Source organism: Lissotriton helveticus, chromosome 1_1 (assembly GCF_964261635.1).
Source record: "Lissotriton helveticus chromosome 1_1, aLisHel1.1, whole genome shotgun sequence".
Classification (NCBI taxonomy): Eukaryota; Metazoa; Chordata; class Amphibia; order Caudata; family Salamandridae; genus Lissotriton; species Lissotriton helveticus.
The window spans coordinates 1,262,547,312-1,262,571,019 of NC_136057.1; the positions used below are offsets into that span (position 1 = coordinate 1,262,547,312).

A 23,708-nucleotide genomic window follows, 5' to 3' on the forward strand; every position below is an offset into this window, starting at 1 on the left:
AACTCATCTGTGGTAAGTCAGCCAACACACTAGAGGGCTAGTAGGGTTCTAAGGAACCCTCTGGGTGCATATATTAATAAATATATCACTGGCATCAGTGTGGGTTTATTAATATGAGGAGCCGTTATGTAGCTGGGGAACTCATTTTGGCCAATGCCCAGTACTTACCTTAAGATGGCTTCCCTGCTCACTTGTAATGTCCAGCAATGGAACTAGACATTATAAGGGCTTATCTGCTCATGCAGATATGTCCTCACATGTGCTATAACGCACCCTGTCTTTGGACTCCCAGGCCTGCTGTAGGTATGACTTACATATAGCCCATGCAGTATATTTGGTGTAGCACATATGAGTGTGCTGTGCCGTGTTTTCAATCATAGTTTCACCCTGTCATGCAGCCTGCAGTGGCAGTCTGTGTAGAATTTGTGTGTGGGTCCCTTGGAGTGGCATAAGATATGCTGCAGCCCTTAGGGACTCTCTTTAGTACCTATACCCTAGGTAACTGAGGTACCTTTTACTAGGGACTTGCAGGGGTGCTGAAGTCCTTAGCCAGTTGCAGAACAATTGGACAACACCATTTTTACAGAAGGAGCCTGGAACTGAGGTCTGGTTAGCAGGCCTCAGTGCACTGTAAGAGTAAAAAATCAGCACCTATGAGCTAAAATAGGTGCAAAAGTGGGGAGACAGCTGCAACAAAAGCCCATTTTCATACAGTAATCTACTAGTTTTACATAATTAAGGCTGGAATTCAAGAATAAGCCTAGATTAGTGCAAGACTATGTCACATCAAAATCTTTGTGAATTGGGTCCGTGCTATTTTCTGATCATTGGCTTACTGAGAAGCTGTGTAAATGTTTGTTTCTTTATAATTTATGTCTTGGAAAGCATTAGCCCAAGATATCAGGCCTACTCATAGTCAAATTTAACCAGGGCCAGGTTGTGAACACTGTGCAGACCTTTGGTAAATGTGTAATCTTCTCTTAAATCCCACCCTTTTTGAGTGTGTAGGGGCTGAGAAGAGACGAGCCATAGCAGTTAATGTGGCAGTCCTCTTGAAATGACACCATGAACACCTATGTATTGCCATTACTAATACATTTACTGTCTGTTTTCAATGTCTTATTACAGCTACCACCCTCCCACAGCAGCAAACACAAAAGTGCTTGCAGAGACTGTAGGCGATGGCATCTCAATTGGGATTGTTGGCTTTGCAGTTGCATTTTCTGTAGCCAAAGTATATTCAATCAAGCATGGATATGTCATCGATGGCAATCAGGTACTGATAAACATTGGGAAGCTTGTTTTGTGTTGAAATGAGTGTCCCATCTCAAAACAAATGGTGCTTCAAAGAATGTTTCCTGTTTGTGAAGATATGATGTGCTGCTGGCCAAAAAGCTTTTTAAAAGAAAGCAGTTTAACAAGTGAAAATATGTGGGGTGTCAATGATCACATATGTTGCTTAATAATTACTGATGCATAAGAATTAATATGAGTCCCCAATGTGTGCTTGTTTTGCATAGATGCAAATGCATGAATGTGCACAGAACATAAAAAAGAAATGTACAAGTTGCATTCTCAAAATAGCAGTCAATAAGACATTTGTCATGAGCATTTGTACATCACTCAGGTACTTTTTGCACAGGTACTTTTTGTGTGGCCTCGCATCCTTGTCATCGTTTGTGAGAGATTTACAAGCCAAAGTTCATATGGGGGTCTAAAATCATTTGTAGCAGTGGAAGTAACGCAGGTGTGCCAGGCACACATCAAGGATATTTGAGGCCTTTGACTGTGCTTTCAAGGCATCATGATATCCTAAGGTACTGCATTATCAGGTACTGTGGTTAGAGGACCTTTTTTAATATGAATTATTCTAGCTGGTCTGTTCTTGTGCTCTGGAGGCCCATCATCAGCCCTCTCTGTTCAGATCTCCTTTCCCATGTTCAGGTCGCTTGAGTATGGCCTGATCTTCAGCCGTAGTCCCTTTCTCCAGGAAACAGAGCAGGTTCCTACGGTGCAAGGAAGACATCAAGTATCTTGGCTCTAGTCAGCTTTCTCTGCTGCCCACTCCTGTGGTGTTCTTCAGAAGAAAAGAAAATTAAACATCCATGCTGCTAATCATATAAAGGTTGAGCAGTGACCATTCCTGTAGGTGTGCACTGTATAGACATTGACAATTAATACTAAAAATATATATTGAGTTTATTGGTTATACATTAATGATTATGTTATGTTATGTTATGTTATTTTTATGCTTCTATAGCGCACGGCCACTCCACGGAGTATCCCGGCGCTTTATCGAAGGTACCCACCAAGTAAGGGAGAAACATAACACTGAAGGGACATGTAAAAAAACAGAACAAAAGCAGCACCAGTTTAAGGGAAAAGCCATGTTTTAAGGGCCTTTCGGAAGGACAATAGGCTAGAAGCCTGTCTTAAAGAAATTGGAAGGTCATTCCAAGCACGAGGAGCCAAATAACGAAAGGACCGTCCTCCTGCTCTGGCGCGCTTGATAATGGGAACCTTCATTTTAGATAGCAAGGAAGATCTAAGAGATCTAGGGGGCTGATACCAAGACAGTCGTTTTGAGATATATTTAGGGCCAATACCATGTAAGGCCTTGAAAGTCGTGGTCAGAGTTTTAAAAAGAATCCTCTTGGCAATAGGTAGCCAGTGTAAGGTTGAAAGAAGAGCAGTGGCTCTGGCTCTTCTTGGAAGGCCGAAAACAGCTCGGGCCGCAGAATTCTGAGCAATTTGTAGACGCCTAACCAAATATTTAGGAAGTCCCAGAAATAAAACATTTGCGTAATCCAGCCTAGAGCCGACCAGTGCCTGGACAATGATTTTCCTATGCTGGATGGACACTAGAGGGAGAAATTTATGAAGCATCCGAAGGATGCCAAAACATTTCCCAGTAAGAGAGGAAATATGTGGTCCAAAAGATAAGTCGCTATCAATGATAACTCCCAAATTTTTGGCCTTCAAGGATGAACTAGCGGGAGGGAACATATCCTGCGGCCACCAGGGTTTCCAATCAGGCTCGGAGGTACAACCAAAGAAGAGCAACTCCGACTTGTCGGAGTTGCATTTCAATCCATGATGTCCAAACCACTCAAAAACCGCACTCAAACAACCCCTAACCTGATCATCGTCAAACAGACCATCCCTGTTGCTTACAAACAGGAGCTGGGTGTCGTCGGCATAGGTGACAATCCGGGCGCCGAAGGACTCCGCCACCACCGCCAGAGGAGCCATAAAGATGTTAAAAAGGAGGGGGCTCAAGATGGAACCTTGGGGAACCCCCACTTCTAGCGGTGGCATCTCGGCGGAGTAAGGAGGAGCCCAGATTGTCTGACGGCGGTCGGCTAAGAAGGATTTGAGCCAACTCCACACCGTTCCCCGCAGACCAAAGTCCCAGAGTCTAGAAAGGAGAAGCGCGTGGGGAACGGTGTCGAATGCCGCCGACAGGTCAAGCATGACCAATACAGCTTTCCTTCCAACATCCAGCTCTTCCCGGATGGCGTCTGTGACTTCGAGGAGCGCAGTCTCCGTGCTGAAATTCGCACGGAAACCGGATTGGGTTTTATGCAGCAGATCATTTTCCTCGATGAAATTAGAGATTGATCTGTGGACAAACCTCTCAGTCACTTTCGCTAGAGCAGGGAGTAAGGAAATAGGTCTGTAGTTGGCATGGACTGAAGGGTCGAGTGCTGTTTTTTTCAGGAGTGGCAGGATCATGGCGCTCTTCCAAGCCTTTGGAACTACCCCGGATGAGAGCGACATATTCAAGATGGGATTAACCAGGTCGTTTAGCACAGGTGCCAAATTTGCTAAACACTTTGCCGGGCACGGATCCTGTGGAGATCCGGATTTGAGGTTGGACAAGATGTCAAGAGAGCTCGCATGATCTAATGAAGGAAAATCACACAACAAAGGACCATGATCTGACATGGGACACCCCAGACTCACAGACTGCTGCTGAAAAGTAGATTGGAGGGAATCTTGAATAGTGGTAATGTTCTGTACAAAATAAACAGCCAGATCCCTCAGCCAGGATTCGGAGTGAGTATGGATAGGGGTATAAGCAGAGGGAGAGGTAAAGTCTTTTACCACCCTAAAGAGTTCTTTACAAGAATGCTCCGCCTCATTTATTCTAAATTCCAAGTAAGCTTTTTTCCCAGCCCAAATTGATTTATGGTAGGCTCTAGTTAGAGCCTTAAAATTCTGCCTCTCAGAGTGATCGTAAGATCGCCTCCATGCTCTTTCAGCTTTTTTGAGATCTTGTCTAGCTTTTTTTAGCTGAGGAGTAAACCATGGGGCAGATGTCCTTTTATTGGCAGAATTTTGAGTCTTGGCCGTAACCAAGCTCTCCAGACACTCTAAGAGCCATTTATGGAAAAGAGCGGTATAATCCTCTACATTGTCAGATGTAGGACAGGGAAAATTGATTAAGGCGTTTGATAGCATCTCTCAAGTAAGAAGATGGAAAGATTTAGAGAGATGCTTAAACGACCCCACAGGTTTGGACCGTGTTGAAACCATATTAGGGAGGGAAAAGGAAATAAGAAAATGATCCGACCACAAAACTGGCACAGAAGGATCCACCCCAATAGGAAGAGTAGAAAAAATCTGATCCAACGTGTGGCCCTTCACATGGGACGGTCCTACCACATAGGGAGATAATCCGAGCACGGAAGTAATATCCAATAGTTTTTGAGTGTCCGGATCTGAGCTAATATCCATATGAATATTTAGATCACCCAGTGGGAGGCAGTGATTAGATCTAAGGCAAGGGGTCGATAGAGCCGCCTGTAGCTCTTCTAAAAACGGCCCCACCAAACCTGGTGGTCTATATACAAGAATCCCTGTACAAGCCTGAGAAGGCGAGAGCTGAAGGGTGAAGCCAAGGGCTTCACTGCCCTGTATATTATTACTTTGAGACACAAATATACATCAGTTGAGTATACATACAATGATGCATTAAGTGGAGTCTACTAAACATGAACAGAGTGAACAAACTATAAGAAAGCCCATATTAATTTTCGAAATAAATAATCCTGCATGAATATGCACTCAAAAGGGAACGTTTTTGACAGGACAACAGTGCACTGTGCTCTATCTACCTCCATGTAGTCACTGTCATTCACTAATTAAGATTTCAATGGGTGTCAAAGGCACAATGGGCGCAGATAGGAACTGTGCATGATTAGTGACAATAAATTCATGAAATGAAAACAATGTGATTTTGAATAAAACTGAGTTTTTTAAAACTGCTGCACTGCTTCTGGATAATGAGTTATGTCATGGCAACCCATGAAGTAGATCCATGCGCTAGTCTGGAAAGATACTTATATAGTGCAGTGATTCACTTTATATAAAGCATCATAGTTAATGAATGTGTTTCAGAACTTCTGAGATTCAGACATTTACTTTGTAGATCTGGCTTCACATTAGCAGCCGTTGTAGGAAGATGGATATCTGACTATATGGTTGCCCCCACTTTTTTCCTGGTGTTTTGCTGCTTTTCGACTTAGTTGGCGTGGGACCCTGCTATTCAGGGCCCCAGACTATCTGCGTTCTCTATAAAATGGACTCCATGTACTTTAGGTACATACCAGATTGGTTACTGGGTCACCCTTGTGAGCCCCTGTATAGTGTACCGTACGTACCCAGGGCATAGGTGCACCCTAGGCCTACCAGGGGCTGCAGCATGTATTGTGCCACCCCTGGTTTGCCCTCCAAACTGACACCACAGGTATGTTCACACAGCCTGGGTAAGGTGGTGTAATCACACCATACTTAGATATAGTATACCTATATCTACCTTTACAGATAGACACATATACACCTATAAGCCACTCCTATGGTAGTCCTCGACAATCCTGGAGGCAGAGTGCTTGGTTTTATGTGAGAGGGTGCCCTAGCATGAGCTGAGCATGAGCTGAGCCCCTCTGCAGCTTTCGGACCCATCTCCTTATAGCTGTTCTATGATATAGCCATACCATATACTCTTAAGTGCATTATAATCCTCACGGCCAATGCTATCTTTGGTTTGGCTTGTGAAAGGTGTCAAACACTTGGGAATACTACCCCCCCCCCCACCAATTATGGCGGCAGGGGTAGCATTCCACCCTTCTAGAGGGAGAAGACATGTAGTTACTGGCTTACCCGGTTAAAGTTAAACAGAGCCTCAGCATCACAAAATGGATGCTGCTGCCACAGACACGAATCTGACCTCATGTTGCTGGACGAAACTCCAGCAGGGGAGGCCTGGACAAAAGGTTTCCTGTCCAGGGAGGTGCTGGCACCTCCCCAGACAGGGGTTTTGTGTATTGGGGCAGGGAGGGCTGCATTCAGTGAATGCTTCTAGACACTGCCCGGGGCACACAAGGTGCTCCATGCATAGCCCAGTTCAAACCGGTTGCTGGGGCACACAGCCCCAGCTCTGGCGCGAAACTGGACAAAGGGAAAGGGGTGTAACCACCCCCTTCTCAGGTCCACCCATAGGCGGGACCTAGTCAGGTAATCCAGCCCCCTTTCTTAGTATAAGTATAGGAGCTGTGTCCCCAGGACTTTAGATTATCCTGGATGAATCTTAAAAATACATATCTTGGACCTTCGACATTCCATTCTGACTGGAAGACGGAAGACATCTCCCTTGTGGCCAAGGAGTGACCACCCTGTGCAAACAGGCACCAACAGCAACTTTGCCAGTCTGCAGTTTCAAGGCTCCCGTCGGAACCCGAAGACTCTGCGACACAAAAACTGGACTTCCAGACTTCTCTGACCCCGACCCACATCCACAGGAAAGCTGAGACACGTGGCAGACACGAGAGACGTGGGATAGGACATCTTGGACATCGTGCATTTTCCTACCTGCACTCCTTTCCTGAAGCCTCAGTATGTTGTGCATTGGGTTACAAGAAGCCCCAGCCCCGAGCACCATTTGCACCGAAGCGCAGGCCCCCATGCTCCGCGAGTATCCCGTGGGCCCCACCTTTGCATTTGAGCTTGATGCATCTTCCTGGTGCCCATTGGCTTGTAAGCCCCCTGAAGACCTTCCTTTAAATTTAACTTGTTTTCCTGGTTGCTCCAGGCTTGCTCCATCTTCCTTGAAAAGGAGAAGCTCCACAGACCTTGCTGGTCTGCAACAGAGCCAATGTTGACGTCCTGTGTGGGTTGCGGTTGCCAAGGCTTGTTGAGTCCAATCTAAATACCAACACTGCAGTCATCTAGATCCATTGTGAAGCAGCTCGAATCCAGCGTCTGGTCATCATTGATGCCTCCTGGACCTCGTGGCTGAAGAGACAAACTCACCTTCTTCACCTTCAAGCACCTGACATCGCCTGGTTCCTTCCTGGTACCTTCCTGGTCACTGGCTAGTGACCCAGACTCTGTCCCCTCTGCTTTCAGGTTCTTCACATTTCCGATCCACCCGGACACTTATCCTCTGGTCGCTTGCAGCACTTCTTTGCAGCTCTCCATAGAAAACGACGACGAAATCCGACCCGGCTTCCCTGGGTGAGGTAACACGAGTACTCCGGTGCTCCCATGGGTCTTGACTCTCGAAGTGTCCTAGTTTAAAAGGGTACCATCCTAGTCCATCGGAAGTGTCCTTAAATTGTATATTTGTAACTTCTTCGTTTCCCATAGAAAGTCAATGGTAACCCGCGGCTGTGTTTAGACACTGCACGCGTCTCCCGTGGACCTTCTAATTCCTAACCTTTGGTTGTTTAGTGTAGCCCCAGTGATTCCACAGGCCCCAGGCCTGCTTTCTAACTCTCACGTGGTACTTATACCACTTTCTTAGTATATGGTTTGTGAGGCCCCTAGGGCACAACGTATACTGTGCAACTTATTGTATTTTAACTGTGTGACTTGTATTGTATTTTTACCTCTGACCTCATAAAGAGTGCAGAGGGGTTGTGTTTAGATTAAATACATATATATTTGATATATACCTTGTGTGGTGTCCTTTGATTTGGTATTCAAGGGATTATATATGGTAAAACAACTTGCTTAACTCGCCTACTGAAGTCTTAGCCTGAAGACTGCTGGTTCATGCTTCCACTGGGATAGCTTTCTATAAGGTTGACTTTACAACCACCATCAATAAGGGTAGATTAGACTGGTGCAAGGTGCAAGGTGCTCACTAGAACTAGTGGACATCAGGTTAACTTCTCACAGCCGTCACCTGACCTTATGTGATCAAATGAAAAAATGCTTTAAGAAGCCCACCTGAGAGAATGGATTTGTTTCTGCCTACACATCGTTTACCTTGAGTACAGTATTTTATTGGGCAGGAGGTGTGTGCTGCCATCAAAAAACCTTGCTTGTCACACTCCTGTTGGCTCCTATAGGGAGTTCTGTCACCTAAATAATTTAATGATGAGGCAGTTTGCAATGGAAACACTCATCTACCATGCTCTAATATTGGCTAATAATATTGCTAATGGGTCACGACATGCATGCTGTGTGCATTAACTGCAGCATGGACCGTGTTTTTTTTGCTAGGCTAATCCAGTTGGCGCATAGAGCTTCTTAATAAGGATGTTCCCTCTTTCAAAATGGCAGTACCAACTGCCGTAATGCTGCAAAGGTATCTGTACATGTTTTCTTTTTCTTCCACAATTATGTGTGCGCTGTGCAGAATAAGGAGTTTGTTCTGCAGTGCCATCCCAGCACACTGATAAACACACCTGTTGCTACAATCTCAACAGTCTGATGCCGATCCTTTCTCCCACACCAACCCACTGTCTTAGTTTGCTCTCCCCAATTGCAGCGGCCCGCACTCGGCCAGCTTAGCCTGATTCACAGAGATTTTGGAATAGCCCGGACCACATGGCCCCAGTTTTACTATAAAATAGGAAGGAATGCAGAGCGACAAGACTAGCCCCTTTTCAAATGTAAGGAATTTTATCCATTTTACAATTAGCCAATGCTGTTGTTTCATTGCCCAGTCTCTGCTCCTGTCCTTTCTGCAGACGCGTGCACACTCTACTTTTAAACTGCCCACTTTGCACCCCTCAAATTCTGTTCACTAGTGGTGGCTTAAGATTTTGTAAGTGGTGCCCTATAAAACAAATACAAGGTGTCTTATGACCAGAATGACCTAAAATCTCAAATTCAGCATTTACTAAAATATGAACTTGTCAATATGTGTTACGAGTATGTTGTGAATGAAAAAGTGCACTTTCTTAAAAAATGTGTACAGTGCTTTTTCTTGGTTTCACATGTGACACACTGCAAGAATATTGGAAATTAATCTATCCACATTTTTTAAAATGAATATCACAGCACCCAGTTCATCTTATAAAATGCTTGACTCTTTTGGCAAGCATGTTTTTGATCCAAAACACTTTGAATGTTAGGACTTTCAGACACAACTTACAATGTAAAAAAAACTAAACATCCCAAAATAATGCATTGTAGTGAATGGAAAGCCATGAATGTCTAAATGTGTCACACAATACAACAGGGAACTGTGTAAAAGTTTAAAATATTTTTGCTTGTGATTTTCATCCTATATTTTTTAAACCAATCAAAGAATCCGTGAAGAGGTGGAATGGCAAAGATTGATTTTCATGTGAAGACGTCAGAATTCAAGTGATAATTGTCACACATTTAAACTCCACTGGAGCTTGCTAGAAATGTGACTGCCTACCACAATGATAGCCCAAGGGACTGGAGGACCAATGTTTCAGCATCAATTTCAATCCCCACCCCTTCTTTGGTCACAGTGTGTAGCAGCAGCAACTGATCGTCTGAATCAAAAACAGTAAACCTCAATGCTGGTGCAGCGCCCAAGCTTTGGTGTGCTTTCATGAGCCCCAGTCTCTTAGTCAAAATATTGTTGGGGCTTGAGCCCCAGTGTCCTACAGAAGCTGGTGCCCGTGCCAACAGCCTCAGACAGCTCTCCAGTGTGGTACCTGCCTCCACAGAGCTCTGCCATCATGCAGGCCAACAAGGCCCAAACATTGATCTACGTTGTGGCTTCAGAAACACTAAGCCATTATGTAGGCCAAGGAGGGCCCGGGTGGAGGATTAACCCCTCCCATGCTCATGACGAGCTCAGCTCATCATGAGCTACGGTGGCCGTGTGCTCATGACAAGCTGAGCTCGTCATAACTGTCTGAACGCTCGCACGTGGGGCTAATTCCCCCGCTGTGCTGAATGTTCAACGGGTGTGGCCGTGATGAGCTCAGCTTGTCATGAGCATACGGCCACCATGGCTCATGACGAGCTGAGCTAGTCATGAGCACCGAGGCGCAGTGCGCACCCCCCGCCCCCCAACACAGCGGGGGAATTAGCCCCGCAGGCAAGGGGTTAAAAAGTACCTTCGGAACTAGTGCTGCTTCCCCCAACCACAATGCTCATGAAGTCCCCATTGGATTCCCTCACCAGCCCACAGCCTCTCTCATGTTGCTTCATCCTTAGCCTGTTGCACCTGCTCCCCCTTCTGCAGCCTTTGCCTGCTTTCTCCTACTGTACCACATAACCACTCACTCCCAGCTCATCCCCACAGCCTCAGACCAGCCCTCAATCCTGCAGCATCCCTCAAAGCCTCAACCCTGATCTCTCTCCTCTGGTCATCCCACATCCTCTGTCATCTCTCTCCTCATGCATGGGCCACATAGTTCCAGATGGAACTGACAAGGTATCTAGTTTTACTGAAAGAGAAGGCATTCTGTTTGTAGAGATATGCCATTATAAGCTAATGGGGTAATAATCCCAGAATGCATCAAAGGACCTGGAAACAACACGGTAAGAACAACAATTGGTCCTTGTGTACCTCTTTAGAAACCCATAGAGGAAAAGACCCTTGAAATCAAATCAATGAGTCATCGAAAAGGTTATCTCATAGTCACTGAACAGAGGCGTAGAATATTCTTCAACAATGCACCAGAGAGAAAGGCGAAAATGCAACTGAATGATTAAGACGTAATCTTCTTTATATAGAAATGATAGAATGAGCATAATCAATAAAGCATATAACAATAGACGGTTGTCCAGATAGAAAGTGCAGGAAAAAAGTGCTGCCCGCCCCTCTAATGCTATTTGGGACCAACTGCCACTGACTGAAACTCTCCCTTACCTAACTCCATGAGGGGGGGAGTAAAGCAGACATTTATTAAAATCTCCTGCGGTTTCTAACATGAGTTTTCATTCTGTCATAGGAATTAATTGCATTCGGTCTGGCAAACATATTTACTGGCTCGTTCAAAGGCTTTGCAGCGGGCACCTCACTATCCAGGTCTGCTGTCCAGGAAAGCACAGGAGGCAAAACACAGGTAGGCCACACAGAGCCTTCTCTTGTTAGGCTGCACAATCATGCCAGCTCCACCAACGTATAATATGTGCACAGGATACTCTAGACAAGTGCTAATGTATTTTTCTAGTTTCTTCTTTGGTTATATGAACACAAAATGAGTGCCTTTAGTTTCTCATCCCTCTTCAAGGTTAAAATACCATGTTCTTCTGATGACATGGGGAATTCTCTTCTGCTGGCCAATGCATTGTGTAATGCTGGTTGTATTAATATGTATTTTTGGGTACATATCATAAACACATTCGTGTCACTAAAATTATCTAGCCTTGCAAGAAGAACAATGGTTCAAAGAATATGTTTGTGATTGCAGGTTGCAAGTCTTATTTCAGCTTCACTAGTTATGATTGTCATCCTGGCCCTTGGATTTCTCCTTCAGCCCTTACAAAAGGTAAGCTATTCCTCATTTTAAATAGCTGAAAATGTCTTCCAGTCCTCACTTTCTGGTGATTTTATGTGCAATAGTAATAAAACATATAATCAGTTTGTGTGCAAAGAAAAATATTAAGAGCCTGATTCACAAAGTTAAACTTAGACTTACGCCTAACTTTCCTACTAGTAGGAAAGTTGCTAATAGTAACTTACCTATGTGAATACTAAAAAGTAGTAACCCTAAACTTAAGTCTAAGTTTAACTTTGTGAATTGGACCCAGAGTTTTTGATTTAGACTCATTAACTAAAGCACACGTGCATGGAGTTTTATGCTAATACCACATATCTCCACATTTTGTGGGTCTCAAGAATTAGGTGAACAATTTCCTTCTGGGACTAGGGCTGGGTGTAAATGTTTACTAAATATCATATTTTTGGCATAGTAACCTGATGAAGTGAGGTCTGTGCCCTGGTGAAAGCCACATTTCTACTTAAATTGCCACAACAATATGCAGTTGTGGATTTGATAGTTTCTCATAGTAAATTTTGCCATGTTAATTGCACTTCACTACTTCACAGTTCTGTGAATACGTGACACATGGGCATTTCATGTTTTCAGCTTGCTGAGGAAACATAGAACAGGAAGAGGGAAAAATACTATTCCTGGAGTTAGCAGATAGGTATTACATTTGTGTTAGGGTGAGCAGCGGTGTATTATGTTCTTGAGATGGGTGTTATTTTGAGAGGATTCTACAAAGTAGCAGTTAGAGGAATATTTTGAGTTCATTATCGCCAGATCTCTTATTGATTTATCTCCTGACGTTTGAGATAACTGCAGAAACGCCTCTTCCTACATGTGCTGCTGTTATAAGGAGTGAGCCCTTCTATTTCAATCATTTCCCTGACCAGCTTCTGTCTTGTAGGCACATGCATGCCTCTCTTGAGCAACGCTAAGCCAACCTCCTGAACCTCCGGGTCAGTTTTTGCCTCGCGTGCCGACCATCGGAGATCGGAGAACCGGCACCAAGCAGAAGACCACTGCTTCGGTGTACACACATCACACTTTGTTTTATCGTTGGGTGTGTCTATTGCTTCCTCATCAGCAGCCTGTACAACCTGCTCCTACATTTGTCCTCTAATACAGAAAATTGACGATTTTACAGTAGTGAGGATGGTGTTAGGGCTACTTGCATCTAACCACAGATTTCCTACAAACTACATGAATACTTTTGCTATCAGCATACTAGCAAAACTAGTGCACTCATTATGATGGCGATCGGCCGGACCTCCGATCGCCATCATTTTGGGCAGGTGACCATCCAACAAGTTGGCGGTCCCACCTCCCCTATTTTGATAGGACCACCGTGAAGGCAGTCGTGAAGTGCCCTTTTTTACTGCAGCACAAGCCGCAGTAGAAAAGGACAGTTTGTGCACATTCATGCATTGTGTGCCAGGTGCCTAGGACACATGGTGCATGGATGTGTGAGAAAGCAGTACATGTGTCCCCCAGGCCACTTAGCAGTGACCTATGGGAGACAAGGGCCTTGCTTGGGGCCCCCAAAGTCCCTTTCCGTCTGCCATTAACAGGCAGTCGGAAAGGGATGTCCTAATCCCTACAGCGGTGCCTGCGCAGGCACTGCCTCCATTTTAAGATTAGGAATCCGACAGCCATCCTGTCGGAGATGGCTGTCCTATCCCCCACCCTTTGCGGTCTGACCCGCTGCATTGTAATGCAGCGGTCGGACCGAAGTCCTGGATGGTGGGAGGACTGCCACCGACGGCCTGTCAGTGTCAGTCCGCCCTCCATCGTCAAAGTGTATTAGAATATCAAGAGGATGTGTAGTGTACATCTTGATTTACAATGGAGATAGAGCAGGACTCAGTGGCACACTGTATTTGACGTTGATACTCGCGCCTCATTTTCAAAATGTATTTCAATTATCAAATGCATTTGAAAAATGCAAACCATCCTTATCATGTTGTGACCTTCCGGTAAAAAAACTCTTCTGTGTAGTCACCCAATGTGTGTTCCAACCACAGTACATTGTTATTATTTTTGACATGTCAGGTCTTTTATACTTAAACAATTGATGTACTGAACTCAAATACCAACACATGGCCCAGTCTGAGCACAATTACCAGAACTATTCCTGCATGGGGTTCCCCAATTATAAGCTCTCTACTGTGCACATTTTCCGCCTGTTTTCAGGTCATTGCTCATTAAGGAAATGTATGGAGCCCAAAATGCCTTTTGATCAGAAAATATAAGTTATCTGTGAGCATCAGTTCTTATTGTGTACAGCGTACGTACTAATGTCTGCTCTTGGGTTGCACACATTACCTGTAGGTCTCATTTACAAAGTTGCACTATCTACTCAGAAGTGATAGAAAATACAAGCACATCAATCAATCAATCAATCATAGACATTTATAGAGCGCTCTACTTACCCGGAGGGTCTCAAGGCGCTAGGGGGGGGGGGGGGGTGCTGCTACTGCCCGAACAGCCAGGTCTTGAGCTTCTTCCTGAAGGCGAGGTGGTCTTGGGTCAGGCGCAGGTCGGTCGGGAGGGAGTTCCAGGTCTTGGCAGCCAGGTAGGAGAAGGACCTTCCTCCTGTTGTCGTTCTTCGGATGCGGGGGACGGCGGCGAGGGCGTGACTGGCTGATCGGAGGTGTCGTTTGGGAGCGTAGAAGTTGATGCGGTTGTTGAGGTAGCTCGGGCCTTGATCGTGTAGGGCTTTGTGTGCGTGGGTGAGGAGACGGAAGGTGATTCTCTTGTTGACCGGGAGCCAGTGCAGGTCTCTTAGGTGTCCGGAGATGTGGCTGTGTCGTGGGATGTCGAGGATGAGTCTGGCTGAGGCGTTCTGGATCCGTTGGAGTCTCTTCTGGAGCTTGGCGGTGGTTCCGGCGTAGAGGGCGTTGCCGTAGTCCAGTCGTCTGGTGACGAGGGCCTGGGTGACAGTCTTCCTGGTCTCGGTGGGGATCCACCGGAAGATCTTCCGTAGCATGCGCAGGATGTTGAAGCACGACGAGGAGACTGCGTTGACTTGCTTGGTCATGGAGAGGGAGGAGTCCCGGATGAAGCCCAGGTTGCGTGCGTGGTCTGTCGGTTTGGGTGCAGTTCCCAGGGCGGGGGGCCACCAGGAGTCGTCCCAGGCGGAGGGCGAGGATCCCAGGATGAGGACTTCCGTCTTGTCCGAGTTCAGCTTCAGGCGGCTGGTCGACATCCACTCGGCTACTTCTTTCATTCCTTCGTGAAGGTTGGCTCTGGCGGCGGCGGGGTCGTTGGTAAGCACATCTCATTTGCTTCAGTGCAGGACGTGGTGAGAGCTCTTTGAGAACAGATTTATGACATCATTGTGCTTATGGGGAGAGTACTGAACACCCTATCTAAAAGAGGATGCTGTGAGCAAAGACTCAAGTTGTAAGATTGTGAGGTTGTAAAGATGTGATGGAGACGCGTTTCCTGTACCTAAATCTTCAGGTGTAATCATTAAATAACCGCCACCACCGGCTGTGTGGACCTTTGATGGTCAACAAAGAGAAATGAGGAGCAATCATCTACATAATCAATACATTGTTAAACCATTAATATTGTGTTAACAAAGAGTTAGTGTGAATTAAAGGATTTTATTTTCAAATCCATTAGGTTTTTATTTTTTTTAAATATTTTTCTTGAAATCAAGACTTGCATTGAGAACATTACATCTTGACAGTTCCATTCAATCTTGTTTTTCTGGTACACAATAGTAAGAACATATTCTAGAAATTTGGCGTAGAAACATCTTATAACATGGCAATAGATGGACAGTAATTTTGTTAAACATCCTCGTCAGAAACTAGAACTATAGTAGGCGGGTATTCCATTTACCCCATACCCGCTCCTACTTTTAAGGGCAACCTCTATGAACATATGTAGCATTCTCAGCTGCCATGGCAATATCCATATCTTTGCACCAGTCTCCTAGGATTGTCTCCATTGCAAGTGCTGCTGTGCATGGGCTGCTGGGCCACTTGTTATATATTTATTTATATTTATTTATATTTGCCAAGTTGTTTTGAAGATTCCATATTTTTGCAACAACAAAAAAAAAATTGCTAAGGCCAAACCTATTGGCTTTGCCACTGCTCGTTTTAAAGCGTTTCACATAAACCTGTGCCTATCAAATCGGTAAGCAGGGTCAATTTGGGGCGAGTTGAGCCATTGATTTATTACAGCCACTTGTGAGGCCCAGTATTATAGTCGAACATTTGGGAGTGCGATACCACCGTCGTACCAGCTCCTGACCAGTTTAGTCTTGGCTATCCAAGCAGGTCTACCATCCCACAAGAGCTTGGTTACTTCTGAGTCTATTGCTTTGAAATATGATGTAGTAATGTATGGATTCTGGAGTTTTACAGGTAAGTAAACATTTAAATAAATAAAACGAATTTTGTTGCGCGCACTGCATCACCAAATGTGATGCAGTGCGCGCAACGAAATTCGTTTTATTTATTTAAATACTTACTTACCTGTAAAACTCCGTAATCCATACATTACTACCCCCACCCTGCTCCTCCCCCTGCCCACGTCACCGCCCTGCAGTAACTCCTACTGCCGACCGCTACTGTACATACGCTAATGGATTGGTGTATAGCAACCAAACCCAGGAGGAGAATTTTGGCCCAAACCCCAGATTTTGGAGGACTTGAAAGAGAAAGGGCAGTTTGACGGAGTCAAAGGTCAACTTTGCATCGACAGTTAATATGGCGGCCTCTTCTTGGATAGTGCTTTTACAGCTCAGAACATTGTAGAGACATCTGAGGTTCCGAGCGGTGTTTCTTCCCGGCATGAATCCGGATTGGTACGGATGGACCAGTTTTGCTAAGTGGGGCGGCAATCTGTTGGCCAGTGCTTTGGCTAAGATCTTGGCCTCTGCATTTATCAAAGAAATGGGACAGTAGGAAGCGCTATCTGAGGGTGGTTTGCCAGGTTTAGGGATGGCCACTATGGTGGCAATTCGCTGATCTATGGGGAGTTCCCCCTTCTCAAGACTGGCCTCGTACATCTTTAATAGGTGTGGGGCTAATGTTGTGGCTGCACATTTGTAAAGTTTGATGGGTATACCATTGGGCCCTAGGGCTTTTCCTGACTGTATATTTTTAATGACCAGGGTCAACTTGTCTGTTAGGTTCGCCTCGAGTAATTGCGCCTCAGCGCCGGTCAGTACTGGTAAATGTATGTCGCGAAGGAACGCTTTTGTCTCCTGCAAAAATCCTCTGTTTTTATCTATTTATTTATTAGACATTAATCTTTAGATTTCAGCATTAAAAGTTATTATAACCCATCATTCAATATTTAATTTAAAAAATAGAACAAAATGTTCATTAAGATCAAGTAATAATGCAACAAGCATGTTCCATAAAGGAAACTCCTTATTCTAAATAACATTTGGATTAAGAGAAGAAATGTGTCAGTTCAGAAACCCATAAAGAGTTCTGATGAGAGAAAGATCAATGTGTACGCATAAAACACCTTCGCATTATAGCTGGAGAGTATTCTCAGCTCAAAATAACAGAAGACAACTACAGAAAACAGCCCCACATGAAGAAAGACATCAGAAACTTAAAAAGTGAGTCTCAGGTTAGAAAGTCGGGGAAGGAACATGTAAGATTTGTCCCTTGGGGTCTGAGGGTTGTGCTCTGTGCTCTTTAACTTACTCTAGGATCATGCACTATTGTAAATACACAAATTTCTATGTTGCAACATTATTTTCTTTCGTCTTCTTCATCAAATAATGGAATATCAGCAGACTCCTGGGAACAGGTTCAGACCCCATGTTCTCACCAGAGCATAATAGACTTTGTGACATTAGTCCTAAGAAGGTTGCAAAGTTATTTGCTTGTGGTGCAATACTTCTTCCCATGAAGTATTATTCCTGTCATTCCCAATAAGAACCTCACTATCAGTTATCTAACACAAAACAAGTGTTTATTCACTAACTGACAGTGAGCTTCTGAAGTTGCAACACCAGCAGCAAAGAGTAGAAACGTCTTGAACATGCAACTATTCAATGTGAGAAACAAGCTTTTCTGTGTTAATGCATTATTTTCCAGTTAACATGCATCAGCAGTTAGGCTAACTTAGTTCAGCACTTTATTTACATGCAGGCCAGTGACACTGAAGTAGGGTTACCTACTACAATTTGTTATTTGCAGCATTTATTATTTTAAACATAAACTTGTGGACATTATCAATATAAGTGCTTTCAATAGCAGATAAAATGTTCTGCAGCAGTTGGAAGGGAGCTGGTGGTATGGTTGGGTCCCAGCTGCTAAAAGAAGACAACCAATTTAAGTAGCCACATCACACAGCTGTACTCAAGGACCCGTTTTCACCTCAAGGACATGTCTTCATCTGTGAAGCTCTTAGGATGTCTATTAAGCTGTTTTTAAAGTGTCCATTGGTTTTGAACATAAAGAGTACTGTGCTACCCGCTGCCCATGACGCACTACATAAACGCAATTGCAAAATACAATTAAAAACAATGCGACTGTATTGTGCTGGAGACACTTCCTTCACGATATAGAGGCGACAAATAGCCAGAAGCGCCCAGCAAATGTCATGTTTCTGAGTAGGCCTCTGTGACAATCTTCAAAGAGATGGACCCCACATATTGCATTTTAGGTCCAAGATAGGCCCATCTATGCTTTTAGAGTCATTTCTTCATCAATCATCAGAACCTCCTATAAAACATGATGGCACAGAAATGGAGCATTTTCAGTGGTCTGTGTAGGCCCACAAAGTACTAAAATAATGTGTTTGCATTGAATATTGTCCAGTAGGAAGTTGCGCGGAGTGGAATGTTTGTAGGCGAGAATATTTTAGCAACATTTTGTAGGAGCACTTGTTGATGACGACTGACAGAGGAGACAATGACAGCAGTGTTTGCTTTTCAGAGTCCTGCTTGTGTGTCAGAGAATCCCTCATTGTTCAGGGTGGGTTAGCTCTAGTGTTGGAACTGTTATAAGTGATGAAAGACATGCCAGCTAATCATGAAGCCTGACCCATTCACCAGCTACGACCAATACCTAACCATGGCACCCGTATATTATGACTTCTGGCCCGGTACTTACAGGGCATGAGGTTTGACCGAAGTTCACAATAAGCATGCTACCTGGCTGCTACACCTCACCAATACGATAGCTATCATATGTAATGCTGAAAGTAATGCCTCAACAGGCTCATAAAAAGCGGGATGCCTGACCGCGATGTTGACAGTAGCTAAACAGTCTAACAAACAATACCAAACAAACAAGATACAGTGCTCAAGTGTTAAAGGTATGAAACGAGTAGCATAAATATTGAATTGCCCAAAACAAGAAGTACATGCAGAATGTGAAAGAGACGAATAAAGACTCCAGGGGTAGAATTTCAGACATTTTGCTCTTGGATAGCATCACAAAAGTGATGCTAACCAACACAAAATGTTTTTTTTACCAATTTACTTTCCAGTGAAAAACTTGTTTTGCGTTGGAAAGTACCCTACAAGTGACGCAATGCAGTGCAAAACATTGCTTTGCATTACTTAGTACCAGGGGGGCATTACGTGGATGGTACATGGGTGGTACATGGGAATTCTCATGCAGTTACCTTTGCCTGTTGAAGAAAAACCCTATGTACAAACAATTATAGACCGGGTTTAGCACCAAAAGCTAAGGGGAGAAATGGTTTAATTTCTCTTGTCTTTTCCTACTTTTCATGCCTGCTGCACTGTACAGCACACATACAATGTGAGAAAAGTTTTGAACTTGTCTAGGCATAGTATATTGCACAGGAAGGGTGTCATTCCTGTACAAAACCTATGCTAGACTCAGGCACGCACCTTAGCGATATGACGCTAAGGTGTATGCCTGGCACACGGTACCTTAAATCACCGCCGGGGCTAGGGAAAGGTAAAATCACCGCCGGGGCTATGGAGAGGAGAGGAGAGAGCAATATCTCTGTAGGTATGGTGCTCTCCTGCTCCCTTCTTGTCACAGACACAGTGGTGCATTTTTGGCTGCTGTGCTGTGTTGTGGGACTTCTTTGAAAATCTGCCCCCTACTCACTGCCAAAGTACAGTCTCCATTTTGTAATCTGAGATCAGGCGTTGCTCTAGAAGAAGAAATGGTTTTGAATATCGTTAGATGTGGGACGAAGAGAGTAGTAAGAGAGATGGGGTGGTGCAATGTGATAGTGTACAAGGAGATTATGGCAGTTGGGGCACTGTAAATACATTAAGGTGGTCCAAAACAGGTGAGTATGTTTGTCATCATGAGGTGGCAATCAAGAGTAGGATCGCTGAGTGAAGAAGAGTTGAGTGTGGCAAAGACCCCAGAACAAATTGGAAGATGACTTATTATTGACTTATTGTAAATGGCTAGGAGATCTTACGCAGCCAACTTAATGTTACTGTGCTCATAATAAATCTCGCTTACTGTTTGAAAAGTTGCTTGACCGTTGCACACTATGGTATAAAGACCTTCACAGTCTCCGACCAAAAGAGAGGCCAAACGCATCTTTATGACATCAACTAATCATCAAGCCAGACTTAGGCACCCAGTCAGAGTGATGCTTGACTCCACTGGAATTTCCCAACATCTTGTATTTTTGAAAAACAACCGCAAAGGTGCACCACAGCAAATAAAATAATGAGTGCAAAAATTATTTGAGCACAATAAAGAAATATATCATGAAGAAATGTTGTTAGTCTTCTTTTAATCTTTATTTTTCAATTTGTGGTGAAACAGAAACAGCCGACGCGTTTCGTCCCAAGCCGGGACTTCTTCAGGGCTGTCGGTAAAAAACATATACATACAATCAATTTTGTGTACAACAAATGACTTACAATCTGACAATCTAAAACCACAGACAAATTTAAAACCTTCCTACGATAGACATGGAGCCAACTACATTTATCTTTAGGCCTTCGCCCACAGATGAACTTTACTCTTACGGTTTACAGTCAAACATCACAATTTGTAAATGTTTTGGAGCAATTTATTATGTTAAAAAGCGGGTGTATAAACATTATTTACATTTGCAGGAGAACACTCTTGTATTGCTTGTGTATCGACCCAACATATTCTATCTGACGGGGGATAGATAAATACAGAGGGCCTGCAGTATATGCTTGAAGCACTGAGAAGGACCAAACTGAGACAGAAAAATGGGAAAGAAAATTGAAGAAGGAAACGGAGTCCATATATTGGACTGCCAAATTGTAAATGGAGATTATGTATATGATTCACTTGTTCTTCTTAAAATACATTTGAGAATATCTTACACTTTTTTCCAATTGAACAATGTTATTTGGTTCCACTCGCAGCTTATCATGGCAGGCACGTATAAGGTCCCAATCATTGTCATTTATCACTGTTGTTTCCCTCCTGTCCCTCTGCACCTTGCAGACTTTCTCTTTTTCTTTTCTCACACAATTTAGTTTCTACTTATTCACACGAGGCTTAGCGGTTGTAGAACCAAATTAATCCTAGCATACCTAACTAGGCCTGAGGAGATTACATATTTTATGTCTTGTCATTTCCCTCACATGGATTCATACTTTCTCTTTTCCTCTAATGTAAATATCAAAGCCTACTGTTTTCATTTTCTGGGGGAACAGAGGCAAAGATGGCCGCCGTTTTTTCTTCGCGCTTCCTACCCTTTGCATTAGGGTTAATATTACCCATGTGTATCAATTTCCCTTTATAAATGGGTTTAATTTTCCTATGGATTTAAGTGATTTTAGTAGATAACGTAAGGGGTGCCTATATCCGCGATTTACACAGAAATCGTATTCCTTTTTTATTAATGCCCGTTGCACTAACATACGGACAGCACACAGGGCCGTTTACAGTTTTCAACTGGCCCCGTTTTTGCTAATATTAAGGGTGCATACACTCTTGACAACGAGGCTCTAGGGGGTAATGATGTAGATACATATGCCTCTTCTTTGCCATTACAAGATGGCCGCCGCCATTTCATAGGCGTCCATAGGGCAGTCTTGACGACTGGCGCTTCAGTTAGCACTGCGCTTGGCCGTTTATGATTTAAGCGCCGTCTTAATAACTTCATGTCCCTGACTTTTTGTCATTACTTTATGGGACATGTGGACATAATTTAGATCCTCTCGAAAGACCGTTTTAGCGACGAGGTTACTAGGAAGGGCGGACACTCGGCATATACTAAGGCCTCTTTGGTTCAATCACAGGACCGATTACAGCATCGTGGTCACTAAGCAGGGCGTACAGTCATATGGTGATAGGGACTATGGGGGAAAGATTGCATACATATACGTCCCGTTTAGCCACTACAAAATGGCCGCCATCATTACACACACCCGTGTGTTGTCACTGCTGTTTATCGAATTCCGACGCTAAGGCGCCGGCGCAGCAATCCCAGGTGCAGACCCTTTACCTAATTGCTGTTAGTATATAACAGTCAAGATGGGCACACCACATTCGAACACAACTTCGCAGGGGGTGTTTCGCTTGAACGAGGGATGTGGATGGACGCCGGTCGTTTTATCAGGAACGGTGAGTGTATCAGGCTACTGGGTTACTTAGCTATCCTCCCTGTTAGTACTTTCTAGCAGGATTGGTAACTAGTTTGGGTTACTGGTAACATTACCTGCTCAGTAAGACCTGTTTTCACTGTAGTTGAAGTCTTCCATTACTGAGTTTTGGCATTTGGCTTAGGGGGAATGCTTGTTTATATTCCAAAAAATCTTTTTCCTTTTAAATTTCTAATAATTAGAAATTAGCATATTATCATGCTTAGCACCCCCTCTTTTGATATACCGCAATAATCAGCTCACCAGGTATCTTATCAATATTATTCACATTTCTGGGCTATTATCCAGATGTGTTATTAACGGACATTGTCTATAGGGTGAGATACTACTTTTGTAAACCCATACAGAAATGTATGTCAATATATCATTAGTGTTCTAGTCACATCTTACCACATTACAACATCATATTTACTCTTTGATTTGCCAGACCTGCTGTAATACAGTGCCCACATCCGAATCTCATTGAGTAATAGGACCTCCTGCCCTCCATCAGATCTATAGATCACTCAGGTAATATTTATCTCCTACCAACCTCGGTTTCGGTCCTTTTTACATCTTGTCACCGGTTTCAGAGTGTGTTCAAACCTTGCTCTTAAATGTTTTGCAGTAATTGACCAAAAAGGGTATACTATCAAGGTGGCAAGACCGTGCTCACCACCCAGGAAGATTTGACAAACATCGCCATCTTCGCCGATTGGCATGTTTAAAGTAAGTAGACTGTAGTAAAGTGTTACTAGATCTAAATGATCGAGGTGTACTGTTCCCCCCCTTGTCTATCACCAACTCATCGAGTATTGACAACTCAATTATATAGATTCTAAGACTGGAACTCCTGTCTTTTTGTGTTCCCGCCTAAGGTCCAAATATCTTAAATTCGACATTGTCAAGAAACAAGACACAACAAGAGTAAAGTTGCTAGGAAGACTATCCTTGGACTCCAGTTCACTTTACTTTATCCCGCGTCCAGAAACGACGCATTACCAAACTCAAAGGTAAATGACACCTTGCGTTCAGTTTAATAAGGGCATTGGTCACTGTAGGTATTTGGTTCTCCTTCTCGTTGGGCTCCGCATTATATGGTACTAGTCCACTTTCGTTAAGGGGTTTCTTCCTGTTTACTCCGTTTCCTTCTTCAATTTTCTTTCCCATTTTTCTGTCTCAGTTTGGTCCTTCTCAGTGCTTCAAGCATATACTGCAGGCCCTCTGTATTTATCTATCCCCCGTCAGATAGAATATGTTGGGTCGATACACAAGCAATACAAGAGTGTTCTCCTGCAAATGTAAATAATGTTTATACACCCGCTTTTTAACATAATAAATTGCTCCAAAACATTTACAAATTGTGATGTTTGACTGTAAACCGTAAGAGTAAAGTTCATCTGTGGGCGAAGGCCTAAAGATAAATGTAGTTGGCTCCATGT

The 23,708-nt window shown here is 43.8% G+C and overlaps 1 protein-coding gene across 1 annotated transcript in view; it reads left to right on the top strand.

The window, feature by feature from the left end:
- The window catches only part of LOC144822567 (chloride anion exchanger-like), a 327,927-nt gene that overhangs the window by 161,972 nt on the left and 142,247 nt on the right, over positions 1-23,708 (top strand). Inside the window, exons 9-11 of the mRNA XM_078680252.1 lie at positions 1,129-1,276; positions 11,175-11,288; positions 11,637-11,714. Coding sequence (XP_078536378.1) covers positions 1,129-1,276; positions 11,175-11,288; positions 11,637-11,714 — 340 coding nt within the window. The remainder of the gene's footprint in view (positions 1-1,128; positions 1,277-11,174; positions 11,289-11,636; positions 11,715-23,708) is intronic.